The sequence below is a fragment of the Panicum virgatum genome, chromosome 5K, assembly GCF_016808335.1.
Source record: "Panicum virgatum strain AP13 chromosome 5K, P.virgatum_v5, whole genome shotgun sequence".
In the NCBI taxonomy this organism is placed as follows: Eukaryota; Viridiplantae; Streptophyta; class Magnoliopsida; order Poales; family Poaceae; genus Panicum; species Panicum virgatum.
Window position 1 is genome coordinate 1,947,748 of NC_053140.1, and position 24,242 is coordinate 1,971,989.

Below are 24,242 nucleotides of genomic sequence, written 5' to 3' on the forward strand. Positions count from 1 at the left end.
CGTGCCCAGAGGCAGCAGATCCCGCCTCAACCACTCGCACTTAATGCGGGTGGGTGAGGGAGCTTCCAGCGGAAGGCTGGCGCCCGCGCCCGCGTCTGCGTGACACGTGGCGGCTCCGGACCCCACCCGAGCAGCTTGCTGAGCCGAGAGCTCACGGGGGTCCGGGTAGGCACGTGGAGGTCCCGGACCTGCCTGCGGGAGTCCGGATGGCACGTGGAGGTCCCGGACCCGCCTGCGGGGGTCCGGGTCCGCGGCCACAGGTGCTGAGCATTTCCACCTCTGGGACACGTGGTGACACCGGACCCGTCCCCAAACGGGAAGCGGGTCCGGCACCGTTGGTCCGGTGAGATGGAGTCGGAACCCAGGAGTCCGGCTGCTCAGCTCCTTAGGGCGTAGTTACGGATAACTACGCGAGTCTTGGCACAGTAGGAGTGGGTACCCCAGCTGTAGGGTACCGACATGACGCAATTTTTTTTTGCCTTTACAGGCCTCACGAACTAAACACGGCCTGGGTGTGTTTAGTTCCACCAAAAATCCCAACAAAAACATCACTTTCCATCAATCTCCATCACATCGAAACATTAAATGTAGCAAATGACCCATGCATGGAGTACTAAATGTAGGTAAATAAAAAAAACTAATTGCATAGTTTTGATGTACGTTGCGAGACGAATCTTTTGAGCCTAGTTAGGTCATGGTAGGACAATATCTATCACAAACAAACGAAACGTGCTACAGTGTGCTACAGTGCTTTTCGCCCCCGCTACAGTGTATTTCGTGGGAACTAAACACAGCCACTATAAAGCCGATTCTCTTGCCCACCTGTCATCCGCCTAGTACCTTTTTTCCCTGCTCGAGATGGATGCTGTTCAAGGAGTTTTTTTTTCTCTTCCTTTTAGAATCCTTTCCATCAGCTGACGATTGCATGCTCAAGTAGTAGCAGGAACGTGGAAAAGGGGCGGGAACAGTGAGAGACAGAAAGCCGAGCTCTTTCCAATGATAAAGCAGAGGGATCTCTTCATTCCTTCTTTGCCTCCGACCCCTGAAAGAAAGAAAGAAAGAATCTCCACACATCCTTTTGCCGGCCAGGAAAGGCAAGGAATGAACAGCTAGTAGTGCCCAGCTGCCGAATAACTTGTACAAGGGTAGAAGACTACAAACATTCTGCCCCGCCCTGCACGCCCGGTTATACCATTCCATTTCTACACCTTTTTCCTTGTCTCCCTTTCCCTTTTGGACGTCGACAGGTCCCGGAGGCAAAGAATAATCCGGAGAGGATTGATTGCCGCATCAAATCAGTGCACAGATCTTCTTCTCCTGCGAGGCCCTAACTAAGATAGACCAGGACCAGGAGCACAAGATACTACACGAGCGAGCGAGCTCGCAAATAGGGGAGTGCATCGTCGTGCCAAGCCGCCTTATCCCTTGCTCGCACAAGCGTCCGGACTCCAGATCAGCTCCGTCGCCGGAATCGCGTGCGGCCGCACGAAACGGACCCCTAATCAATCGCGCCGCTACCGCTAGCTCGAAACGTCGCCTCCGTTCTTCATCAGGCGGTTGCCGCCGCCGCCGCCGCCGTACTCGTCATGAAGAACCAGCCGGCGCCACCGCCAGATGCTCCACGAGACGACGCCGGCGGCGGGCGCGGGGCAGGAGGAGCGCATGAGCCGCCGGGCGCCAAACCCGCCGCGCCTCTGCCAAGGTTCGTTTCGTTCGGTTCTGGTCGCTCGCTCCATAGTCGGTACGGTTGGGTCACCCATGGCCCATCAGCCCATGCACGGATGCTGCTGCTGCACCGAAAGGAAAGCAATCAAATCAATCCATGAATGGTCAGTGAATCCGATCCCAAGTTGGTAGTACCATCCAACTGTACGTCCTGCTATGTGCTAGTATCTCCTGGGGCTACGCGTGTTGGCAGGCAGGCCGGATCCAACCAGGCATCCATGGCGCAGGGGCAGTAGCCGCCCACCATTTAAAAGAAGCAGCAGCAGCAGCAGAGAGAGAAACCGCATGACGACGCTACATATATACACCCTCGCGGCCTCGCCCTCACACCTCTCGCTCCTTCCTCCCCCCGGCCCGTCACGCACATAGCAATTAGCAACCCATCATCCATCCATTCTTTCTCCTACCGGCCGGCGGCGGCGGCGGTGCTCACCCAGGTCCGTGTGGTCTGTTTTGCAAGGCCGGAGAGGATGATGAGGCGGCGGCCGGGCGCGCTGTGGGCGGGCGCCCTGGTGGCGGTGCTGGCGCTGCTGGCGGCGTGCACGGCGGCGGCGGCGGTGACCATCACGCGGCGGCAGCACCAGCGCGGCGCGTCGGCGGCGGCGGCGCGGTCGTCGTGCGACGCGTTCGTGGCGGGGCGGTGGGTGGAGGACGCGTCGTACCCGCTGTACGACTCGGCGCGGTGCCCCTTCATCCGCGACGAGTTCGCGTGCGCCCGCTTCGGGCGCCCCGACACGGCGTACCTCCGGTACCGGTGGCAGCCGGAGCCGCCGTGCGCGCAGCCCCGGTTCGACGGGCTGGCGCTGCTCCGGATGTGGGGCGGCCGGACGGTGATGTTCGTGGGCGACTCGCTGGCGCTGAACCAGTACGAGTCGCTGCTGTGCATGCTCCACGCCGCCGCGCCGGGCGCCCGGACCACCGCCTCGCCGGCGTCGGGGAAGATCGACCCCTCCTACACCGTCCGCTTCGAGGTACGTACGTACACTGCTAGTCTGGTGCACAGCACATGGCCATGGCGGCCGTGCGATCCGATTCCCTCTGCCCGTGCCCCGTGTCTTGTTGTTTAAATTATTCCGCGAGGCGCGGGGCAAAGCTTGTTGGTTGGATCCTGGTCCGGTGAAAAGCAAAGCAAAAGCTGGCGGTTGGGTTGGTGGGAGCTCTGCGTGCGGCCTGGGCTGGGCATCATGAGGCGATCGATCACTGGGGCGTGACGCCAAGGGAAGGGATGGTGTCCGGTGGCGGCGTCGGCGAAAAGGGCTGGCGGTGCCCGCCCCTGCGACGGGACCTACGTCGGGTGGCCATGAATTTCCCTTGGTGCGCGGGCGCCGGGCGGGGCCTAGCCGCCGGGGGGCGTTGGTGCCACCAGCCAGCGGCGTGGCGTGTCATCTCGGGCTCTCGGCTGATCTGGACGGAACCCGCGCTGGCCACACGCACAGCACAAGTCAACAGAAAGCTAAACATGCAAGGGTAGGTCGTCTTGCCTTCGGACCCCGGTCTCGTGCCATCAGCCGCCCGCCGCCACCGTTAGCAGCCTTAGCGGCGCGGTGATCTTGGGCGATGGCACGGTACGGTAGTTTAGTTCGTACACGATAACTGCCTGTGCACTTTTTTTTTTAGCATCATAACTGCCTGTGCACTTTAGTACCGGTATAAGTACTGATACCGGTATAAGAAACTCCGAAGCGTGGGTGGATCAGTGGACGATGAGCAGAGCAAGAGGCCAAACCGAGCTCAGCTGGGCTGGAATGGCCGGATCCGGGACCGGGATCCCCCTCCCGCCGCAGATGAGATGACAGATCCGCCGCGACATGTTGGCACCGCACCGGTCCAGGCCTTGTCCACTTCGGGCTCGGTTCATCGGAAAATTACCTGCCCTCGTTACTAGCCGTGTTTTTTTTTTGTGTGTGTCAGCCCGTCAGGTGGTCAGAGCCACGAAAATTGGTCTGACACTGACACCGAGTGGGCGCCGCTTGGCCATTTGCTGGCGGCCAGCTCGGCGTGGCAGTGGCAGCAGCAATGCTCTGGTAGTACTAGTACGCCCGCGGCGTGTTCCCTGGCGCGCCATCGAGCGCCGACACGCCCGCCGCGCGCACGTTTCTTTTCAGTGTCTGCCACCGACTAGACTGTCAGTTCATGTTCATTTCTTCATATAAAAAAAAGAGAGAAAAGATGGTTGTCAACAGTGCCGGCGGTTTGGTTTGCATTGCATCGCAGGACTACAACGTGACGCTGGTGTACTACCTGACGCACTACCTGGTGGACCTGGTGCCCGAGAAGGCCGGGCGCGTCCTCAAGCTCGACGCCATCGACCAGGGCCGCAACTGGCTCGCCGCCGACGTGCTCGTCTTCGACTCGTGGCACTGGTGGCCGCGCACGGGGCCCACGCAGCCCTGGGACTTGATCCAGGAGGGGGGCACGGTGGTGCGGGACATGGACCGCACCAGGGCCTTCACCAGGGCCCTCCACACCTGGGCCGCCTGGGTCGACGCCAACCTCCTCCACACCGACACCAAGGTCTTCTTCCAGGGGATCTCGCCGTCGCACTACAGGGGCCAGGACTGGGGCGCGTCGCCGAAGAAGACGTGCATGGGGGAGACGCGGCCGCTGAACGTGAGCGGCACGGGGCCCTACCCCGGCGGGCCGATCCCGCAGCAGGCCATCCTGCGGAGCGTGCTGGCCGGGATGGCCAAGCCCGTCTACCTGCTCGACTTCACCTACCTCTCGCAGCTCAGGAAGGACGCGCACCCCACCAAGTACGACGGCGGCATCTTCGCCGGGGACTGCACGCACTGGTGCGTCGCCGGACTGCCCGACACCTGGAACGTCCTCTTCTACGCCGCGCTCACCGGACAGATCTGAATCATCATCACACGCCAGCAGCTTCATTCACTGGTATTGGTATTGGTTAATTAAAAGCTTGGCTGTACGTAGCTCAATAATTAATTGACTAAAGGGAGAAAGAAAGATAGCAGAGATTGCTTGATTTATTATTATTATTATAGGGGGCAAAATGATTTTCCACCCAAATTAAAAGGAATATAATAGAAAGAACGTCAAATGAAAAAAATCAGTGCGTGATTATTATTCTTTTTCTTGAATTTAATTAGTTGCAAAAATGTTTTGATTGCCGACATGATCGCAAGTGATGATGATTTACACAAAGGAGAGTTCATCAGTTAGCTGGGCACCATTTCCAGTGAAGTTTGCACGATTTACATGTGGCAAGCGGCCTTTTTCAGAAGATGCTCCATAGTAGCTTTGATTTCCCGGACGATATGGCCGTACTGCCCAATTGCCTCTTCCTGAATACTACTTCTTACTGCGTTTGAACAGTCACTTGCCAATCTGGCCTTTTGGGTAAGAAGATCACTCGCCAGCGCTAGGCCTTCCAGTGTCTCCGGTTCGGACGTGCCGGAGACAGTCATCGGGTGTGTTTGATGCACAGCACCCAGAAAAGCACCAGAACTGTCCCTCGCGACTGCAGCACGGATGAACATGCTAGCTAGCCCATGCTTGGCTCTTGGGCCCGCACAGTCCAAAATGAAGTCGGTCCACCATCTTCTGTGAAAGAAAGAAATCCGCTGGCACATGTAGTCTCACGTTGCGATCGGTTGCACTGCTTGGGCAGGCCGGGCCGATTCTCCGGATGCCATGAGATAATTTATTGTCTCAAGAGACATGCCTGCCGACCCATAACCTCCTCCTCCTCCTCCTCTAATCAACAAGTTTTAGGCCTCGTTTAGTTTTTTCAGCTTAAGTCATGAGTCCAGTCACATCGCATGTTTATTATAAAACTAATTTCATAACTCGTGACTTAATCACGTGAAGAATCTATTGAGCCTAATTAATTTATAATTTGATCACTAATTGCTACAGCAATAATCCACTAATCATGCATTAATTATATTTAATAGATTCCACTATAGCACTAATTGTGTCGGTACCCAGGACTGGGGTACCCTCTCTTACTGTGCCTAGACAAGAGTCTCGTAGTTATCCGTAACTATGCCTTGGTGGCTGAGCGGCCGAACCCCTGTAGTCCGGAGCCCTACTCTCCCGGCAAACGGCCCTGGACCCGCTCTCCGCTTGGGGAGGGTCCGGTGATGCCACGTATCCCGGAGAAGGGAGCGTTAAGCTAGGGGGCGGACCTCCCACCAGGTCCCGGACCCCCAAATACTATCCGGACCCCCTAGCGGGGGGAGAACAGACACCCTGCCTGGCGGGGTCCGGAGCCGCCACGTGTCCGCAGTTGCGGACACGCGCGGGAACGCGGCGCTTCCCCGGAAAGACACGCCCACCTACCGCATTCATTACGGTAGACGTAATAACACTCTGCCACATCAGAGCCCGAGACGACTTTTGCCAAGCTGTATACTATTGACCGCACGTTACCAAGGCGCGTGGTGCAGCCTCAGGCACAGCCATGCCACACGCATCAGTTAGACACGACAGCTCGGCGACGGAGAATCATAACACCTGTGCGGTATACCCAACAGTCTACGCCGCAACGTACACCACCTCAACGGGCGCCTCACCGATGGGACAGGAAAAGACCCCCCCCTCGGTCAGAGAGTCTACGGGACGATGAAGTGTATCCGGCAAGAGATTCTCCATCACTATAGCACCATTAGTATAATATACACCCTTGTTGGGCCCACCTGTCGGGGTCCAACGCCTGTGTACGCGTCCTCCTTGCGCTATAAAAGGGGGACGCTCGCTAGAGAAAGAGGAAGGTCCAAGAAGGGGACTGAGAGGCAGAGGATAGACTCATCCACAGATCCAGAACAATACAACTCTCAGTGGACGTAGGGTATTACGCTCCGCCGGTCCGAACCACTCTAAATCCCCGTGTGTTCTTGTGTTCTGGCTCCGGGGGTAGATCTGAAGAATAGCCTGCACCTCCCGGGTATCCACCCTCTGGCCCTCCTTCCAGAGCTACGACATCTGGCGCCGTCCGTGGGGAGCGCGCAAGCGTTGGTCAGATCTCCGCTCACTTCCTCGTCTCTGAGGTTGAGCTCATCCTCTGCAACAACGACAAGAAGATGAAGAAGGGCACGGCGCCATCTGCGCCGCATGCCCCGACACCGAAGCGGCAGTGTCCTCGGTGCGGTGGCGCATGGCAGCGGCGCCTACTGTGCGTCGCCACTACGACACCTCAGAGCCGGCACAGTGGTGCGCAGGGGCGAGGCCAGCTGCGCGTCGCCCTGCGCCATTCCAATGTCGTCTCAAAGTTTTCTCTCAAGCAACCACTCGGGGTCTCCCGCGGCGGCACGGCGTCGGCTCGAGGTTTCCTCTCAAGATGGAGCCTGGAGCCGGAAGGATGTCTGTCGCCTTCTCCCTCGTCTGGCTCAAGCCACCCTTGGAGCTGCGGCAGACAGGCGTCAGCCTGGGCTTTGCTAGTTAGAGCGCGCGCCAGCAGCCGAACCAACAAACGATTTCAGACAGAGCTTAACTTTCCATTTTTGATTTCCGTGCTATTCTCTTTCCTTTTTTGGCTTCCGCAGCCGACAAGCACCTAAATGCTGCCGCGGTCCACGAGCCCACCGAGCACCTAGTTTCGCAGTAATCAGTAAATTATTGCTCCCTACTTCTACACGCAAAATCAAATCATTCTCTTTCCGCACACATAATAGTTTATTTTCTTTACTGAACTCATTCGGGATCGTTGGGATACAGGGATCAGTAATATTTGGTGCGGGTGTGAAATTAAAACCAAAATTGCGGCGCCAACAGGCTTTTTTCCTTCCTTTTTTCATTTCGTTTTTCATTCAATATTTTTTTTTGTGTTATATCATTTTTGTATGTGTGTACATTGTGGACAAGTTATACATAAATTCTCCAAACAACATTCATAAAAGATAAAAATTATAACCTATAAGTTGTTCATACCATGAAAGTGGTGGCACAAAATTATCGAATAAAGAAATTATCAGAAAGAGAAGTATAAGTTGTGTATATAAGTTACAACTTTTTCAAAAATGAAAAAGTTTTGGAAAGTTTTCTCATCCCGCATTTTTCTACTTTTGGAAATTTATAATTTGTAAATATAAGTTTTTAGTATAACTTTTGCGCGTCTTCAGTGGAGAATAAACTATCATCATAACTTTTTATGATAGACATAACTTTTACATATAACTTTTTTTCTAGCAACTTGAGGAATAATTTCTTAGTATAACTTTCACGATACATATAAATTTTTAGCATAACTTTTACGATCTATACAATTTTAATCCATAGATTTTTTTCAAATACTTATGGAGCATAATTTTTAGCATAACTTGTAGAATGTTGTCTTTATCAGGGAGATTCCTCTTACAAAAATTCTTTTACACAAGTTCTTCAATTTTTTACGTACGAAATTCATCATACAACTTTTGAGTACAACTCTTAGTATACTCTTTTAGATAACTTTTCACACAATTTTGATGCATAAGTTCGTCATACAGCTTGTGAAAATATAATTTGTCGAGATAACTTTTCAACACAACTTCTATAAAATATGTAATTAGGAAAACTTATCGGATAACTTTTTATGTACAAGTCGAGATAACTTTTCAACACAACTTCTATAAAGATGTAATTAGGAAAACTTATCGGATAACTTTTTTATGTACAAGTTCATCATACAAATTCTAAGCACAAATGCTTGACATAATTTTTAGTAGATTTTTTCTAAAGTCTTTGTCAAGAGAATTTCTCTAGAGAAATACATAGTAGAAAGTAAAAACTTTTGTACGCACAAATTTATCATGCAACTTCTAAGCACAAGTCTTGGTATAATTTTTTAGTACGATTTTCATATAAAAGTTGTCAAGAAAACTTCAGACATATAGAAGTTAAAAAGGAAAAACTGGAAAAGAAAAAAAACAACACTTATGGAACGTAAAAGGAAAAACAAAAAAATGAAAAGAAAAAAATAAATACCTGTAACGTCAATCATATGGAGGTGGGTGAAAAAAAAATCACGACTCACTCACGTGGGTGCGTGGAGTCTCACGTCACGTAGAGACCGGACTGCGGAGAGCGCGGACAGCTCGTCGCGCGCCACGAAGCGTCCTGACGCGCGATCGCCATAATGGAATCGCGCGTCAGCCTCCATCACCAGGCGCGGGCTCCGGTTCATACAGAGGTGTGAGGAATTTGTATTTTCAAACGGCTGATATCCACCGCCTCACCGACAAGGTTCATAATGGTCTCACATGAGCAGTTCGTATGCAGGAAACCGAGGCCCACAGTTTCTAAAAAAAATTCTACAGTACCTGTCACGTAAAATGTTTGGACACATACATAGAGCATTAAATACAGTTGGAAAAAATAACTAATTACACAGTCTAATTGATTAGTACGAGATAAATCTTTTAAACCTAATTAGTTCATAATTAAACATTATTTATAAAGTAACAACAAAATGTGTTACATTACCAAAACCAACAACTTTCATTGGTCCGACATGCTGGCGGATGTCGGCCCAAAAACAAGCTTTTCGCATAGAGCATCTCGTCCGTCCAGAGACAATAATCCAACGAGTCGGGGCGTCGATTGACGGATAGGCATGATTTCAATCAGCTGATGTCTAGCAAATCTCTTGTTTTATTCTTCGAAGGAAAGTTTCGAATGAGTAGAACAAACTGAAAGATGAGAAACATATGCATGCATATCCGATCTGGTCAGGGTCATGCAAATTAAAGGCGCGCGCAGCACAATGCAAGCTTTGCTTGCATGACCCATCCATATTGGCCTTGTTTAGCCGTGCTAGAAAACTAGCATGCACGCATCCCGAAAAAAGAATCTCGCATGTATGAAGTACTAAATGAAGTCTATTTGTAAAATCTTTTTAGGGATGGGTGTAACTTTACGCGACGAATCTAATGACGGTAATTAATCGATGATTTGCTACAGTGATGCTGCAGTAACCCTCCTTTAATCGCGCGGTCAAAGGCCTCGTTAGATTCTTTATGGTCACTAGCGCAGGGGTTCTGAAGTTGATTTTGTAAACTGATTTTATTTGACACCGTAATTAGCGTTCAAAATTTTTACTATTCATCGTGTGCTAGAATTCTAGCACCAACCAAACAAGACCATTATTCCATGCATGCATGTCGATCGAAGTAGTAGTTGAGATGAAGCGCGCCATCGATATGGATAGATCAATGCGCCAGACTCCGTATGGGTGGCTCCGCGAACGGGCCGCGCAGCCATGTCCCGGCGATGCTCCTGTACGCCGCCTCCGTGAGGTGGATGCCGTCCCAGTTCACCGCCCTCGACGGGTCCGCGCACGCCGTCGCGCCGGGGAAGCCGCAGGCGGCGATGGGGTTGTAGTTGTACTCGCCGCCGGCCCCGCAGCATGCCACCAGCGTCGAGCTGCCGTCGAAGCCTGCGTCGTCGTCGTAGGTCAATTTTCAGTTGGATCATCGTCAGTTTTCATTCATCGGATCGGATCGGTGATGCCAATGCCAACGCCAAAGCAGCAAAGGAAGCAAAAAACTATGAATCGATCTCACCGAAATTGGCCGGCCTGCTCAGGAAGCTGAGGACGGGGCTGTAGTAGTCAGCGAATGCGATCTTTGCGTACGGGTGGTCCTTCTGGAGCGCCTCGACTTGCCTGCGGAGGAGGTCGTTGTGGTAGCGCGTCAGGCCGTTGTACTTCGACCTGTACATGATCCCGTTACAATCCAAATAACCCGTGCAACTAGCCCGGACGAAACCGTGTCAGCAGCACATGGACGGGTTGGTTTGGCTCCGGTCCCTGTCAGCTAACCCATTCACCAAGCCCGATCCATTGCTTCTCCGCGCATGTGGCATCCTACGCATGGCAAGCAAGCTAGCGCCTAGACGCCCCGGCCCTATGTGCTGCTTCTCCGTGCCATCATCTGACTCCAGCCTCGGCGAGTGTGATGCGCCCCACGTGACTCCCTAGTTGTGAGGAGACTGTCCGCTCAAGGGCGACCCCTCCGGCGACATGCTGTCTAGCTTAGCGCGACTCCGAGCACGCCCAACTGCCATCGCCGTACCTAGCGAATCGTTAACCCATGGAAACCGTGCAACCCGCTGGTTTCTAAACCGCCCAGCTAACTCCCGCACGGATTGGATTGGGTTTTAAGTAACCAACAACCTGTGAAACCGGACCATGATCAGGGCTAGTTGTACTTGGTGAGGCAGCCGTAGCGGTCGTAGTCTGCTTTGTTGGGGCTCGCGTAGAGCGTCAGCATGATAAGGATGCAGCCCGTCGGCAGGATCCCCGGCACCACGATGCGCCTGGCTGGCGCCGAGCTGGATCAGCCTCTGCGTCGTTCGATTGCATGTCATTGGTCAACATCATATACAGACTACGAGTTAGTGGCCAGGTCGATCAGAAGCCAAGCAACAAGCACCACGACACCGATGGCAATGGCGTTGACAACGGTTGAATTGCATTGTCTAGTCCTAGAATTGCATTTATTTTAGGACGGAGGGAGTAGCCTTTGGTTTCGTCCACGGTCTTGTTGGCGGCCAGGAGGAAGACGTAGTCGTTCCCGCCGAACACTCCCATGAAGAAGAGGGGCCCAGGTAATGCTCGCATCCTGCTGTACATTTAATTTCGCAAATTTCAGAACAACACATGCAACCTTTGATTTGATTTTTTTTCAGCAATTATATATCAGAGATCTCTGCCGCGCGCTTGCCTTTCGTGGTGGTACAGAGTGAAGGCCTGAGCTGCTCGAACCACCCCAGCTGGACACTGAGAGAGGAGTTGAACGGAGGCACTGAGGTGATGTTCTGCTGCTGGAAGTAGGCCAGGTCCAGGGCCGTCGCCCCCACCACGGCAAAGTTTGCGCCGTTGCTAAAGTCCTGCCCTTGCGCCAAGAACGGCGGCACCAAGGGCAAACCGAAAGCATCGGCTGCGCGCGTACGTTCCATTCAGATTTCATTTCAGAGTTTGCGGCAGATCAGATATTCAGATCCACCAGCTGCATGCTAACCAATGAAGTCTAGGATGATGCGGCCGTCGCTCGCCCTGCCGGTGGGGTGGCCGAAGAACGTCTCGCCGTAGGGGAGGTTGTTGAAAGGGATCAACGGGAGGAACGGCGCGGCCAGGTTGACGAAGTTGCCGGTGTCGGCGTAAGAATCTCCAAAGCTGAATATGGAGGTGAAGGACTTGTGTGGGTGGCCGGCGTATGCGCCGGGGAGAATGCACGGGACGAGGAGGAAGAGCACGGCGACGGGGAGGATCTTCATGGCTGCTGCAAAAATGTGAAACAATTAATTGCAGGCTGCAGCCAGAGGCCGTGCTGCTTCAGACCTCCATCGACCTGCTGCTTATGTAGAAAGAAAATCTGTTCGCGAAAACTAGTGGACGTTTGGCGCCCAACATATTTGCATAATTGAACCGCAGCTAGTCTAGCCAAAATAGTGTTTGGGACCACATAATAATTTTACAGCTATGAAGAAAAACATAAATCTAAAGCTACAGCAAAAAATATACTAAAGCATATCATATTATATGTTCACTGTGTAGATCTACTCATTTGGAGTCTAACACAACTGGATTTTCCATTTTATGATTTTTCTGTGATTTACTATGATTTTTCAAAACTGCTTTAAGGGGTAATTTGACCGGTATTGAAAAGTTCAGAGGGTGATATAGACTGTTTCATAGATTGGGGGATTATATAGTCCACCCCCCATAGGTGGAGGGTGATATAGATTTTTTTCCTTCATTTTATCGTCCATGTTTATGTTTGGGATTATATATTAACTACTCATTGACAATTACTCTACACACTTTTTAATCCATATCCATATTTTTTTTCACTTTCCACTCATATGGAATATGTAGGTATCCTTAATTTGAGCTAGATCTAAGCATAAAAGTCATCCCAGGCCTATGGGCTAAGCCCGGCCTGATGGCCTAAAATAATTAAAATGTTTATTTTGTCTCTGAAAATGGATTGGAGCTGAGCTTGACCTGACTAAGGCGCGATTTTATCACCCCAATAGAGTTAATGGGCAGGCTTGGATGTGGATTTTAGGCCCGAAAGAAAACATGCAGATTCAGTCTCATTTAAGCTCAGATAGTTTGAGCTATGTATTTAACATGAAAATAGGTATCATTGTCATCATTTCATACATACATATCATGCATGTAAGTCTTAAGTTGGTGTTTTTTGTATTAACAATGACGACAGAGCCTAGAAGTAGCTTCAGAATCACATATTAGTATGCACTGGGATATTTTTTTATAACAACATATTCGTGTAATTTAGATGCCGATTTAAATTTTGTTTTAGGTTATTTTTAATAATTGAAGAGGTGGTACTTTAGATTCAAATTTAGAGATAGATATATGTGTAATGTTTCTAGAAAAATATATCCAAAGTAGTTATTATATATTATCAATGATGATTAGAAGCCATATTGGTGGTATGATGTTTATGTTTTTTTTAAAAGAATTGTCTTCTTTTCTTGTGTATTGCGAGTATCAATGAGTAATAGTAAGAACTTCTCCAGTGGTGATTCGATTCCTGCCGAAAAAAGAGAACACGTGTAGTCGGAATGATTCTTCGACCTCCAGTGATACCTAACCTTGCAGTGGGGTCACCTTGAATAAAAAAATCACTTCATCCTTCCCACCTCATCGCTCGTGCGAGGAGCTGGAAGTTTCCATTCCCCTTTCTCCCTCATCCCGTTCTTCCTCAACTCGATCCCCTTCTTCCTCAACCTAATCCCGTATTCTTCCCTAAAAATTTGATTTACAAGTCTGCAGATCGATGTTGCTACAAGCGATTTGGCGGCGCTCGAAGGTCTTCGGCAATGGATCCGTTGCAAAAGGAAGAGATCGACTTCTCAATACTGCATTTAATGAATATACTCTACCCCCATTTAGGCTGGTCCTTCACTACTCTCCACCAATACTCAAATAGGAATGACTTCTCTGAATTTTCACTTCTAAATACTGCATGAGCTCTCTCCATTATCTGATCATTTGATTCACCACTACTGGAGCATACCTATTCCAATGGTTTTTCAGTTGAATCACTGACCTACGCCCGTCTTTGGGAGTATGATTGTTGTATTCTTTGGCAACTTCCTTCCAAAAGTGGTCATACTTCTTATCAACACCTTCTATTGGATCATTAGAGTTGTTCAACCATGCACTTACTAGTCGTAAATTCTCTGCTTCACTCCAATATCTACGTCCAGATTTATTATTTCCTTCCTCAGGACTGCTATCACTTTCTTCAATAATGACAGGGACTCAGTGTATGGGTTGAGGCATAGAGATTGGAGAAGCTGATTCATCACCACGTGAACCACTAGCGCCCATACCTTCATAGTAGCCAGCAGATTCAACCGGAGATGATGGATCACCACCCATACCAACTCCGAAAGATCCTTGCTGGTATTGCCCCACGCCATAAGGGAAGCCATGATAGCTTGATGGTGGAGCACGCAATTGTTGATAACCTTGATAGCCTGGTTGAACTCCGAATGAATTGAAATGTTGTGGAAAATGCGGCTCCTAACTAGGTCCATATGGTGGTGTTCTGAAATTTGTAGGAAAATGAGGTGGAGGGAAACTCTGGTATTGCTGGAAGTCTGGACTTGCTGTTGATGCGGAGTTCACCAAGCTTGTGAAGCTGGCGGATGAACATGACTCCATGCTTCTACTTTTTTTGTCAAATGGAGACGAGAGCTGAGCAGTTTTGCTCTTTGTTTGTTGATGTGTAGACTGTGTAGGCTTGTAAATTTTGAAGTGTGAATGGATTGTTAAATAGAGTTCGAGAGCAACGAATATATGGGCAACGATCGGCAGTTGAGACGTTGGAAGTGACATTTATAGTTTTTAATTGCTCTTGCATCGACTCCTCTTTGGAGTTCGAATCGTGGCACTGTATAAAGATTCGGAGTACTTCTGCGGTGATGGTTCGAATCTCGGCGTGCCAGCACAGCTCAAAGTTCGCTTTTCAAAGGCCACTGGAGAAGCTCTAAGATAGGTGGCAAAGATTTCAAAGTTGCGTACCAATCAGTAATAGTGTGATGCCAGTCTGCAGTATGTCGAAAGTGATACCGCTCCCACCTCAGGGTGTGTTTAGTTGGTGAAAAAATTTGGATTTTGATACTATAGCACATTTCGTTGTTACTTGACAAATAATGTCCAATTATGAACTAATTGGGCTTAAAAGATTCATCTCGTGCTAATCAGTTAGACTGTGTAATCAGTTATTTTTTAACTGCATTTAATGCTCTATGCATGTGTCCGAAGATTTGATGTGACATATACTATAAGAATTTTTTTAAAACTAAACAGGGCCTCACTGGGATTCCACTTTAGGGTAATAAAGGCATATGAAATGCATTCTGCAAAAAAATGTGCCACTGTTTCTTTGCAGCATGCATAGCAGATTTGGCGGCAGATATTTCCACTCAGGGCGTCCGTAATGATTAGCTATTTAGCTAGCTAGATTTGATGTGACAATAAAAAAACAAAAGAGAGAGTAGTCACTAGCGACGAGCAAATAGCTGATTTATTTCACGTAGTCTAAGAATATGTGAGAGAAATATATGGACCCAACAGTATAAAATAATTTTTTTTATCTCTCACCTCCACATCACGCCAAAAATAGCAGCAATTCTGCAAACGCATAGTGACCTACTCGCTGCATCGACGCTGCTAGCTAGCCTCATGAATGCACGCATAGCTATTTCCTACAAATATGCAGCTAGCTTCCAATTTGAACAAGCATAGTACAATTGCAAACTACCAAAAAAAAATATTAGTAGGTTGGTTTCTACCTAAGACCTACTAGTATAAGTTAAGAAAAAACAATATTGAATACTTAGGTGTGATCAAAATACGGTAATATATATACCTGCTTTTGCCTTCCCAAAAGAAGTACCCTTCTTCAGCACGGAAACAAACTCTTCAACCTTCAACATAAATGGTATAACCTAAGGCTAGTTCTAGTGGAGGTTTTATGAGAGTTTCATACATATTAAATAGAATGTCATGTCACCATTTTAGATGATGTGGCACTATTAATTTAATGAGAAGAGAGATGAAATGAGTTTCGTCTATATGAAACCATGTATGCACAATTACCAACACTTGATGAGTCTTAGAATTAAATAGGATGAGAGCATATGAAATAACAAATATGAAACAATGCATTGTGGAAGTGAGTTTCATCCATAATTTCATTTGTATGGAAACAATAAAATCAAACCACCCAGCATTCTAGAATATAGGAAGTTAGCACTAACTTTAATACCATCGACAAAATTGTTGGTACTTATTAGTGGGACACAACATTATTAGATGGGTGGAAAAATTGAGCCTTCGGTTGGTTGATAGTTGATACTGGTACAGCTCGGCCTCATAATGACTGTAGGGCACAGCTTGTTGGGCATCTTATCTCTTCCCTAAACTCGATTTCTAGATCCAAACCGGATAATATCGTATGGCCACGTCTCTGCAATTCTCGTCCTTCAATGCTTGCTAGGCGGCATTGCATGTTGAAAATTTAATCTAATTATGGGGGTCACATGCTCGAGGAGAGCAACATGAAGAGTTTAGCTTCAATTTTTCTGCATTGACATTTTGGTGGTGCCAATTTTGAACTCTTATTTTTTTTGAAAGGAAAATGACTTTCCATCAACTTATAGGCTCAGCGAGACCATCCCATTATTAGGCACACTAGATCGGAAATATAACCAACCAATGCTTGTTTACCCCGCAAAAAAAACAAAAAAACAAATTCTTGTTTACAGGACGATGTCGACGGAGATGGACCTGGACTGGTTTCTACGAAGGGCGCGGCAAAAGCCACGGCTGGGCTTCTAGAATATTTGGAACAAGCGTTTTTTTATGAAGGAGAATCAAACAAAGCCTTCTCTCTCGCGCAAGAATACGGGCTGAAAGCACCTTGAAGGGATAAGAAAGATGGGCTACATACTCTTGGTACTGGGCCACAAGGCCTAGGTCGTCATCCAGGCTCTATTTTTTTTTACTTATCTAGGCTTAGTTACGAATTATGATGACCTTTGCCCTTTCTATATATATAAAAAAGGGCACAAGCACCGACTACAATTTTAGGCCCTGTTTAGTTCTCTTTACATGTTTTTGCAAAAAAAATTTGCGAAGGAATCTTGACAATTTGAAGTACTAAATGAAGTCTATTTACAAAACTTTTTTGCACAGATGAGTTGTAAATCGCGAGACGAATCTAATGATGCTAATTAATCCATGATTAAGCAATAATTAGCGGATGGTTACTGTAGCATCACTGTTGCAAATCATGGGTTAAGTAGGTTCATTAGATTCGTCTCGTGATTTACAGCCCATCCATGCAAAAAGTTTTATAAATAGACTTCATTTAGTACTTCAAATTAGTAAGATTCCTTCGCAAAATTTTGCGTTTTTACGTTTACAGGGTGGGAACTAAACAGGGCCTTAATCGTCGGCCACACACCGCATTACTGTATCTACTCTCCTCATCAACCGTTCCTCTTCCCTCTCTCCATCCTAATCCCGAGTGATGCATATTGTTACTACATAGATTTTTGGATGTTGCAAGTGCTATAAATGCATGCAATGTTACGAATATGTGCATCCTATGTGATGTTGTGTGATTGATTTTTAAGATGTTTTGCTGCGACCGCTAGCTTTTGATGTAGCATATGTCAATTTTTCATATTGTATTGTCTGTCTTTAGTGTTCCAACTGTACGAGCTCAAAATCACCAACTATATGTTGATTTGCTTGGAAATGTTGCATGAAACAAGTTCTGATGTCGAGGTGAGAATTTTAATCCTAGATAGGGTGTTTATATTGAGATTTTTTTTTACAGATTTTTGATGTTGCAAACATTTTATCTGGATGTTATGGTGAAGCGGTTGAAGAAATCTTCCCATTGGACTTCCGGATGCTAGCAGCGCCGAAAAAAAAGTTATGGTGCCAAGCATGCCATCTTGGTTTGGAATTTGGATTGGTACTCGTTGGTCCGTTGGTATAACTGTACACGCAAAGGCTGCTGAAACAAGCCGCTCCTAAGATATCAATTCAGTCCAAGTCTTGAAGAGGCCACGTTTTATTCTTTAACGAGAGTTGAAATGGATTAATGAACAAAAAAGAAATACACAGGTCAAATCAAAACGAACAAAAAACACTCTGCAATCTGGTGCACGCAACGCATACAACCGGCTCTGAACAACCAAAGGCTCGGTCCAAACCAAAATGTTTCAACGCGCGAGACCCGCAAGCGGGCCCCGCAGCCATCCCCCGGCGATGCTCCCGTACGCCGCCTCCGTGAGGTGGATGCCGTCCCAGTTCACCGCCCTCGACGGGTCCGCGCACGCCGTCGCGCCGGGGAGCCCGCACGCCGCCGTGGCGTTGTAGTTGTACCGGCCGCCGCCGCCGCAGCACACCACCAGCGCCCTGCTGCCGTCGAAACCTGCGTTCCGATCCGACGCCTTTATTAGTTTCATTCCCAAGTTCTTTTTTTATTTTAACCATCAACGGCTTGCAATGCAAGCAAATGTGACGATCGGTCGATCTCATCTCACCGAAGTTGGCCGGGTTCTCGAGGAATCCGACGACGGGCCGGAAGTAGTCGGCGTAGGCGATCTTGGTGCCCGGGTGCTTGGCCCGGAGTGCCCGGACCTCGCACCGGAGGAGGTTGTTGTGGTAGCGCGCCAGGCCGTTGAACTTGTGGAGACACCCGGACCTGTCATAGTCTGCCTTGTTGGGGCTCGCGTACAGCGTCAGGATGATGGGGATGCAGCCCGTCGGCAGGTTCCCCGGCACCACGATGTGCTTGGCGCCCAGCTTGATCAGCCTCTGCACGCACCGCGTTGGTTGCCAGGTCATCAGAGGATGAAGATCAGGGCCCGTGAGTACTCATTGTTCAGTACCTCGACGCCGGCGGTGATGGCCTTGACGACGGCGGGAACGTAGGTCCTGGTCTGCTCCAGGGTCTTGTTGGCGGCCAGGAGGAAGACGTAGTCGTTCCCTCCGAACTCGCCCATGACGAAGAGAGACTTGCCCAGGTAGTCTTTGCATTCCTTGGCGGCGGCGGTGTTGCAGAGCGACGGCTTGAGCTTCTCGAACCACCCGACCTGGACGCCGAAGGAGGTGTTGAACGGGGGCACGGAGGTGATGTTGCGCTCCATGAAGTAGGACAGGTCCAGGGCAGTCGCCCCCACCACCGCGAAGTTGGCGCCCTTGCTGAAGTTCTGCGTCTTGTCCAGGGACGGCGGCACGAACGGCAGACCAAAAGCTTCGGCTGATGTGCGCACACGCGCGCGCGTTGGTCGTCGATGTCAGAGAAGGAAATAAAGAACGTTTGTTCAGAATAGATCGCCGGCGGCAACATCGCCGGTGGCGTGGGATCGGAGCGGTACCGATGAAGTCGAGGATGATGCGGCCGTTGCTCGCCCGGCCGGTGGGCTTGTGGAAGGAGGTCTCGCCGTAGGGGAGGTTGTTGAAAGGAATGATGGGGATGATGGGCGCGGCCAGCCTGACGAAGTTGCCGGTGTCGGCGTACGAGTTGCCGAAGCTGAAAATGGCGGTGAAGAAGGGCTTGGTCCCGTTGCCGGCGTCCGCGCCGTCGAGCTGGATCGAGACGAGGACGAGCAGCACGGCGGCGATGACGATGGAACTCCTCATGGTCATGGCTGTAGATAAAATCGGTGGATGACGGTAGCGAAACAATTACCGAATTCCACTTGAGACCTTGCTGGCCAATGGCCGGCATTTTCCAGGTTATAGAGCCGATCATGTTGGACCTTTTCAGAGTTAGCGCTACTGGGATGTGCAGATTCAGATTTTTTCGACTGCCCACGTCATCTGGCACACCCCACAACTGCAGAAAAGCACCGCGATCTTTTGGAACATTTGGAAGGCACACAACTCCTTTTGTCAACGCGAGCACTTCGTGCTATGCAGGTCCTTCGTGCTATTATTGCTGATCTACAACTATGGTGTCTACAGCCAGCTTCGCATCAATAAAAGTGTTCAGGCCGGCTTCTTGCTTGCTGTAGTTCCTTTTCAAAAAAAAAAAATAATAATAATAGCGCCCACTGGCTGACCTGATACTAAATAAATTGTGGAAAAGAATAATGTTGAGGCCATTGAGCAAGTAAGATGGATTGGATTGGTCTTTCTTTCCTGAGCTGCAAGGGGAAATGAATGTGTCGGTACCCCAGGACTGGGGTACCCCCTCTTGCTGTGTCTAGGCAAGGGCCTTGTAGTTATCCTTGACTACGTCCAAACAGCCGGACCCCTGTGGTCCGGAGTTCTGTTCTCTCGGCAACGGTCCCGGACCTGCCTCACGACTGGGAAAGATCCTGGAACGACGCGTGTCCCGGAGGAGGCGGGCAGCCCGAACAGCCGGGGCTCCGGACCTCCCGAAGGGTCCGGACCCCCGCGGAAGTCCCGGACCCCTCATAGGGTCCCGGACCTCTTGTATGGTAACCGGACCCCTCGCTAAGAGAAGAAGTCGACGCCCTACCTCTGGGTGGTCCGGCGCGGACACGTATACAAGGGCGCTTGGTCTCCATACAAAGCCTCACCCACCACTGCATTTATTGCGGTAGGTGGACGCCCCGCATTGATACAGTGGAAGCCGAGGCGATTCTTTGACCAGGAGGCACTATTGATCGCGTATTACCAAGGTAGTGGAGCCGCTTGCGCCGCCCACGCCGCGCCTGCCAGTCTGCCATAGCAGATGGATACGACGGCTCGGTTTCGCCCATTATGACGCCTACATAATAGCCTCAGCAGGCTACGCCGCAAGCTACGCTACTCCAACGGGCGCCTCGCTGATGGGACAAGAGAAGACCCCCCCTGAGTCAGAGTAGCAGCAGTACGCATATCGGAGGAAAGATTCGCTACCACTGTAGCCACAGTCACGTTGGGCCCACATGTCGGGGCATCAACGTTCTATGTATCCGCTCCCCCTTGATCTATAAAAGGAGGGGGCGCCGCTAGAAAACCTCAGGCTGGGCAAGAGCCAAGGCCAGCAGAGGATAGGTTCATACACACCACCAAGAACAATACATCTCCCAGTGGACGTAGGGTATTACGCTCCGGCGGCCCGAACCACTCTAAATCGTGTGTTCTTGAGTCCTTGTCTCAGCGTAGATCCAGCCCCATCGCCTAGTACTTCCCCGAGTACTCCCTCACTGGGAATAGGCGGGTGCGTTCCGCCACCCGGCTGTGGGTACCCCTAGAACCCCACAACATTTTGGCACCGTCCGTGGGGAAGTCAGGCGCAGGTTGGATCTTCAGGCCTCTGGGCTGTGTTCTTCCTCTGCAACGACGAACAAGAAGATGAAGGAAGGCAGGGCCACACTCTCTCCACCTGTCTTGGCACCGGCGCAGCAACGCCCTCGGTGCGGCGGCGCACGACAGCGACGCCTGCTGTGCGTCGCCACTGCGACACCTCGGAGCCGGCGTAGCGGCGCACAACGGAGGCGCCGCTGGACGCTACTGCCCCTGCGTCGACTCAAGGTTTTCTCTCAAGCAACGGCCACACCTCCTCTGCGGTGGCATGGTGTCGGCTCAAGGCTTCCTCTCAACATGGAGCCTGGAGCCGACGGCCATCCCGGAGGAAGTGGACCGTGTCGTCCTGCCGTCTCCAGCACCGGAGATCCACCTCAGCCTTGCTCGGTGCTGCTGCAGACAGGACCCCGCCGCCTCGCGCGGGGGCCCCTGGCGCTAGCACCAAGGACAAGCCGGCGAACGACCGCACTTCTCCACGCGTCGCACCGGTCCATCTGCTGCGCAAGCGCTCTGGTTTCCATCGGCAACGGCGACGGCAGGGGGAGGGGGCCTCTTCCATTCAAAGCCAAAGAATTTGTCTCATGCCATGTAAGCATGTGACAGCTCTTAGGCAAGGAGGGGTCCCCCGAGCTCCCGAGGTGATGCTGGATGATGCGGTTCAGGCACATCCAGGGCGCCTTCATGCGCTGTATAGCATGCAGCCGTAGGTTACTCCTAAGAAAAGAATGAGAGATTTTCTCCTTTGTAATAGCGTGGCGTCTACGTGTGTGTCCAGAGCGGTCAAGGTCCGACCTTGTAAACCCGACCTCTGGCCCTATCACACAAACAGGCAAAAGCGGTCCGGAGCGGTGGAGGTCCGACCTCGTAATCCCGACCTCCGATGTATACCGTGACAACCACAATAATAAAGGAGATTTTCTTTCTCAGTTTTACCTAGGCTCCACCCTGATTACATTTATTCGCCTTGGTTTAACTATTCTTCCCTCTTGACCGGAGTTTCCCTTATTGCTAACAATCCAAGTTAAGTTGCTGGCTTGTGGTCAGGTGAAGACACCCCTTCTAGCTGGAAGGCAGTCCGGACCCCTAAGGACCTGCTCTGGAGAAGTGGTATTTGTATCCTGGGGTAGAGAAGCTCCGCGTGGCTTAGCCTGGTAATGTACCCTAAGTTTACGTACTTCACTACCCTGTTACAAGTACTCTAGTATCCAGGACTACTGTCTTTAGAGGTCCCGGGCTCTCTTCTAGTATAAGGCTTGGTTTCTTTGCACCTTACTATGAGGTCCGGTAACATGCTTCATCGGATTGTCAGCAACGGTCGCTCCAAGTCCACTCCGGTGGCCCGCTCCGGCGGAGACCGCTCGCCACGGTCGCTCCAAGTCCACTCCGGTGGCCCGCTCCGGCGGAGACCGCTCGCCACGGTCGCTCCAAGTCCACTCCGGTGGCCCGCTCCGGCGGAGACCGCTCGCCACGGTCGCTCCAAGTCCACTCCGGTGGCCCGCTCCGGCGGAGACCGCTCGCCACGGTCGCTCCAAGTGCCGGGTCCGGGAAGTGGTGCTTGCTCCCTGAGCGACCCGAGGTCTGTGTAGCCGCTTAGTTTGGTTCCGTACCCTAAGCCTACACCCTCGTCGCCCTGAGGAGAGCGCTCTAGTACCTGAGCCTGGCGACAAGTGTACCGGCCTCAGGGGTCCGGGGCACCCGCTCTGTGCATGAGCACACCAACGCAACCGAGCTTGCGTAGAAACACATCACGATAGTGGCCCACCCGCGGGTTCGTACCTCTCCCGAGGTGGGCCCGGGGGCCACTGTCGGTACCCCAGGACTGGGGTACCCCCTCTTGCTGTGTCTAGGCAAGGGCCTTGTAGTTATCCTTGACTACGTCCAAACAGTCGGACCCCTGTGGTCCGGAGTTCTGTTCTCTTGGCAACGGTCCCGGACCTGCCTCACGACTGGGAAAGATCCTGGAACGACGCGTGTCCCGGAGGAGGCGGGCAGCTCGAACAGCCGGGGCTCCGGACCTCCCGAAGGGTCCGGACCCCCGCGGAAGTCCCGGACCCCTCATAGGGTCCCGGACCTCTTGTATGGTAACTGGACCCCTCGCTAAGGGAAGAAGTCGACGCCCTACCTCTGGGTGGTCCGGCGCGGACACGTATACAAGGGCGCTTGGTCTCCATACAAAGCCTCACCCACCACTGCATTTATTGCGGTAGGTGGACGCCCCGCATTGATACAGTGGAAGCCGAGGCGATTCTTTGACCAGGAGGCACTATTGATCGCGTATTACCAAGGTAGTGGAGCCGCTTGCGCCGCCCACGCCGCGCCTGCCAGTCTGCCATAGCAGATGGATACGACGGCTCGGTTTCGCCCATTATGACGCCTACATAATAGCCTCAGCAGGCTACGCCGCAAGCTACGCTACTCCAACGGGCGCCTCGCTGATGGGACAAGAGAAGACCCCCCCTGAGTCAGAGTAGCAGCAGTACGCATATCGGAGGAAAGATTCGCTACCACTGTAGCCACAGTCACGTTGGGCCCACCTGTCGGGGCATCAACGTTCTATGTATCCGCTCCCCCTTGATCTATAAAAGGAGGGGGCGCCGCTAGAAAACCTCAGGCTGGGCAAGAGCCAAGGCCAGCAGAGGATAGGTTCATACACACCACCAAGAACAATACATCTCCCAGTGGACGTAGGGTATTACGCTCCGGCGGCCCGAACCACTCTAAATCGTGTGTTCTTGAGTCCTTGTCTCAGCGTAGATCCAGCCCCATCGCCTAGTACTTCCCCGAGTACTCCCTCACTGGGAATAGGCGGGTGCGTTCCGCCACCCGGCTGTGGGTACCCCTAGAACCCCACAACACCATTCTACCACCGCGTAGCGTTTAGCCAATCGGACTATGCGCTCAGCGGACACATCGTCATCAGGGAGGATACCCCAGGACTGGGGTACCCCCTCTTGCTGTGTCTAGGCAAGGGCCTTGTAGTTATCCTTGACTACGTCCAAACAGCCGGACCCCTGTGGTCCGGAGTTCTGTTCTCTCGGCAACGGTCCCGGACCTGCCTCACGACTGGGAAAGATCCTGGAACGACGCGTGTCCCGGAGGAGGCGGGCAGCCCGAACAGCCGGGGCTCCGGACCTCCCGAAGGGTCCGGACCCCCGCGGAAGTCCCGGACCCCTCATAGGGTCCCGGACCTCTTGTATGGTAACCGGACCCCTCGCTAAGGGAAGAAGTCGACGCCCTACCTCTAGGTGGTCCGGCG

The 24,242-nt window shown here is 51.1% G+C and overlaps 2 protein-coding genes and 1 pseudogene across 2 annotated transcripts; 1 reads left to right on the forward strand and 2 right to left on the reverse strand.

The window, feature by feature from the left end:
• The first annotated feature begins 1,353 nt into the window (after nt 1-1,353).
• LOC120705595 (protein trichome birefringence-like 38) lies at nt 1,354-4,812 on the forward strand. The gene is made up of 3 exons (XM_039990026.1): nt 1,354-1,702; nt 2,186-2,696; nt 3,940-4,812. The coding sequence occupies exons 1-3, from the start codon at nt 1,587-1,589 to the stop codon at nt 4,582-4,584; spliced, it is 1,272 nt and encodes a 423-aa protein (XP_039845960.1). The 5' UTR covers nt 1,354-1,586; the 3' UTR covers nt 4,585-4,812.
• A 5,060-nt stretch (nt 4,813-9,872) lies between these two features.
• LOC120710411 lies at nt 9,873-11,983 on the reverse strand (annotated as a pseudogene).
• Nucleotides 11,984-17,774: 5,791 nt separating this feature from the next.
• Nucleotides 17,775-19,700, reverse strand: LOC120710412 (GDSL esterase/lipase At1g28600-like). Its single transcript, XM_039996101.1, has 4 exons — nt 19,105-19,700; nt 18,616-18,986; nt 18,268-18,541; nt 17,775-18,155 (listed from the first exon to the last, which is right to left on the reverse strand). Exons 1-4 carry the CDS (start codon nt 19,373-19,375, stop codon nt 17,944-17,946), a joined length of 1,128 nt encoding a protein of 375 aa, XP_039852035.1. The 5' UTR covers nt 19,376-19,700; the 3' UTR covers nt 17,775-17,943.
• Between the last annotated feature and the right edge of the window lie 4,542 nt (nt 19,701-24,242).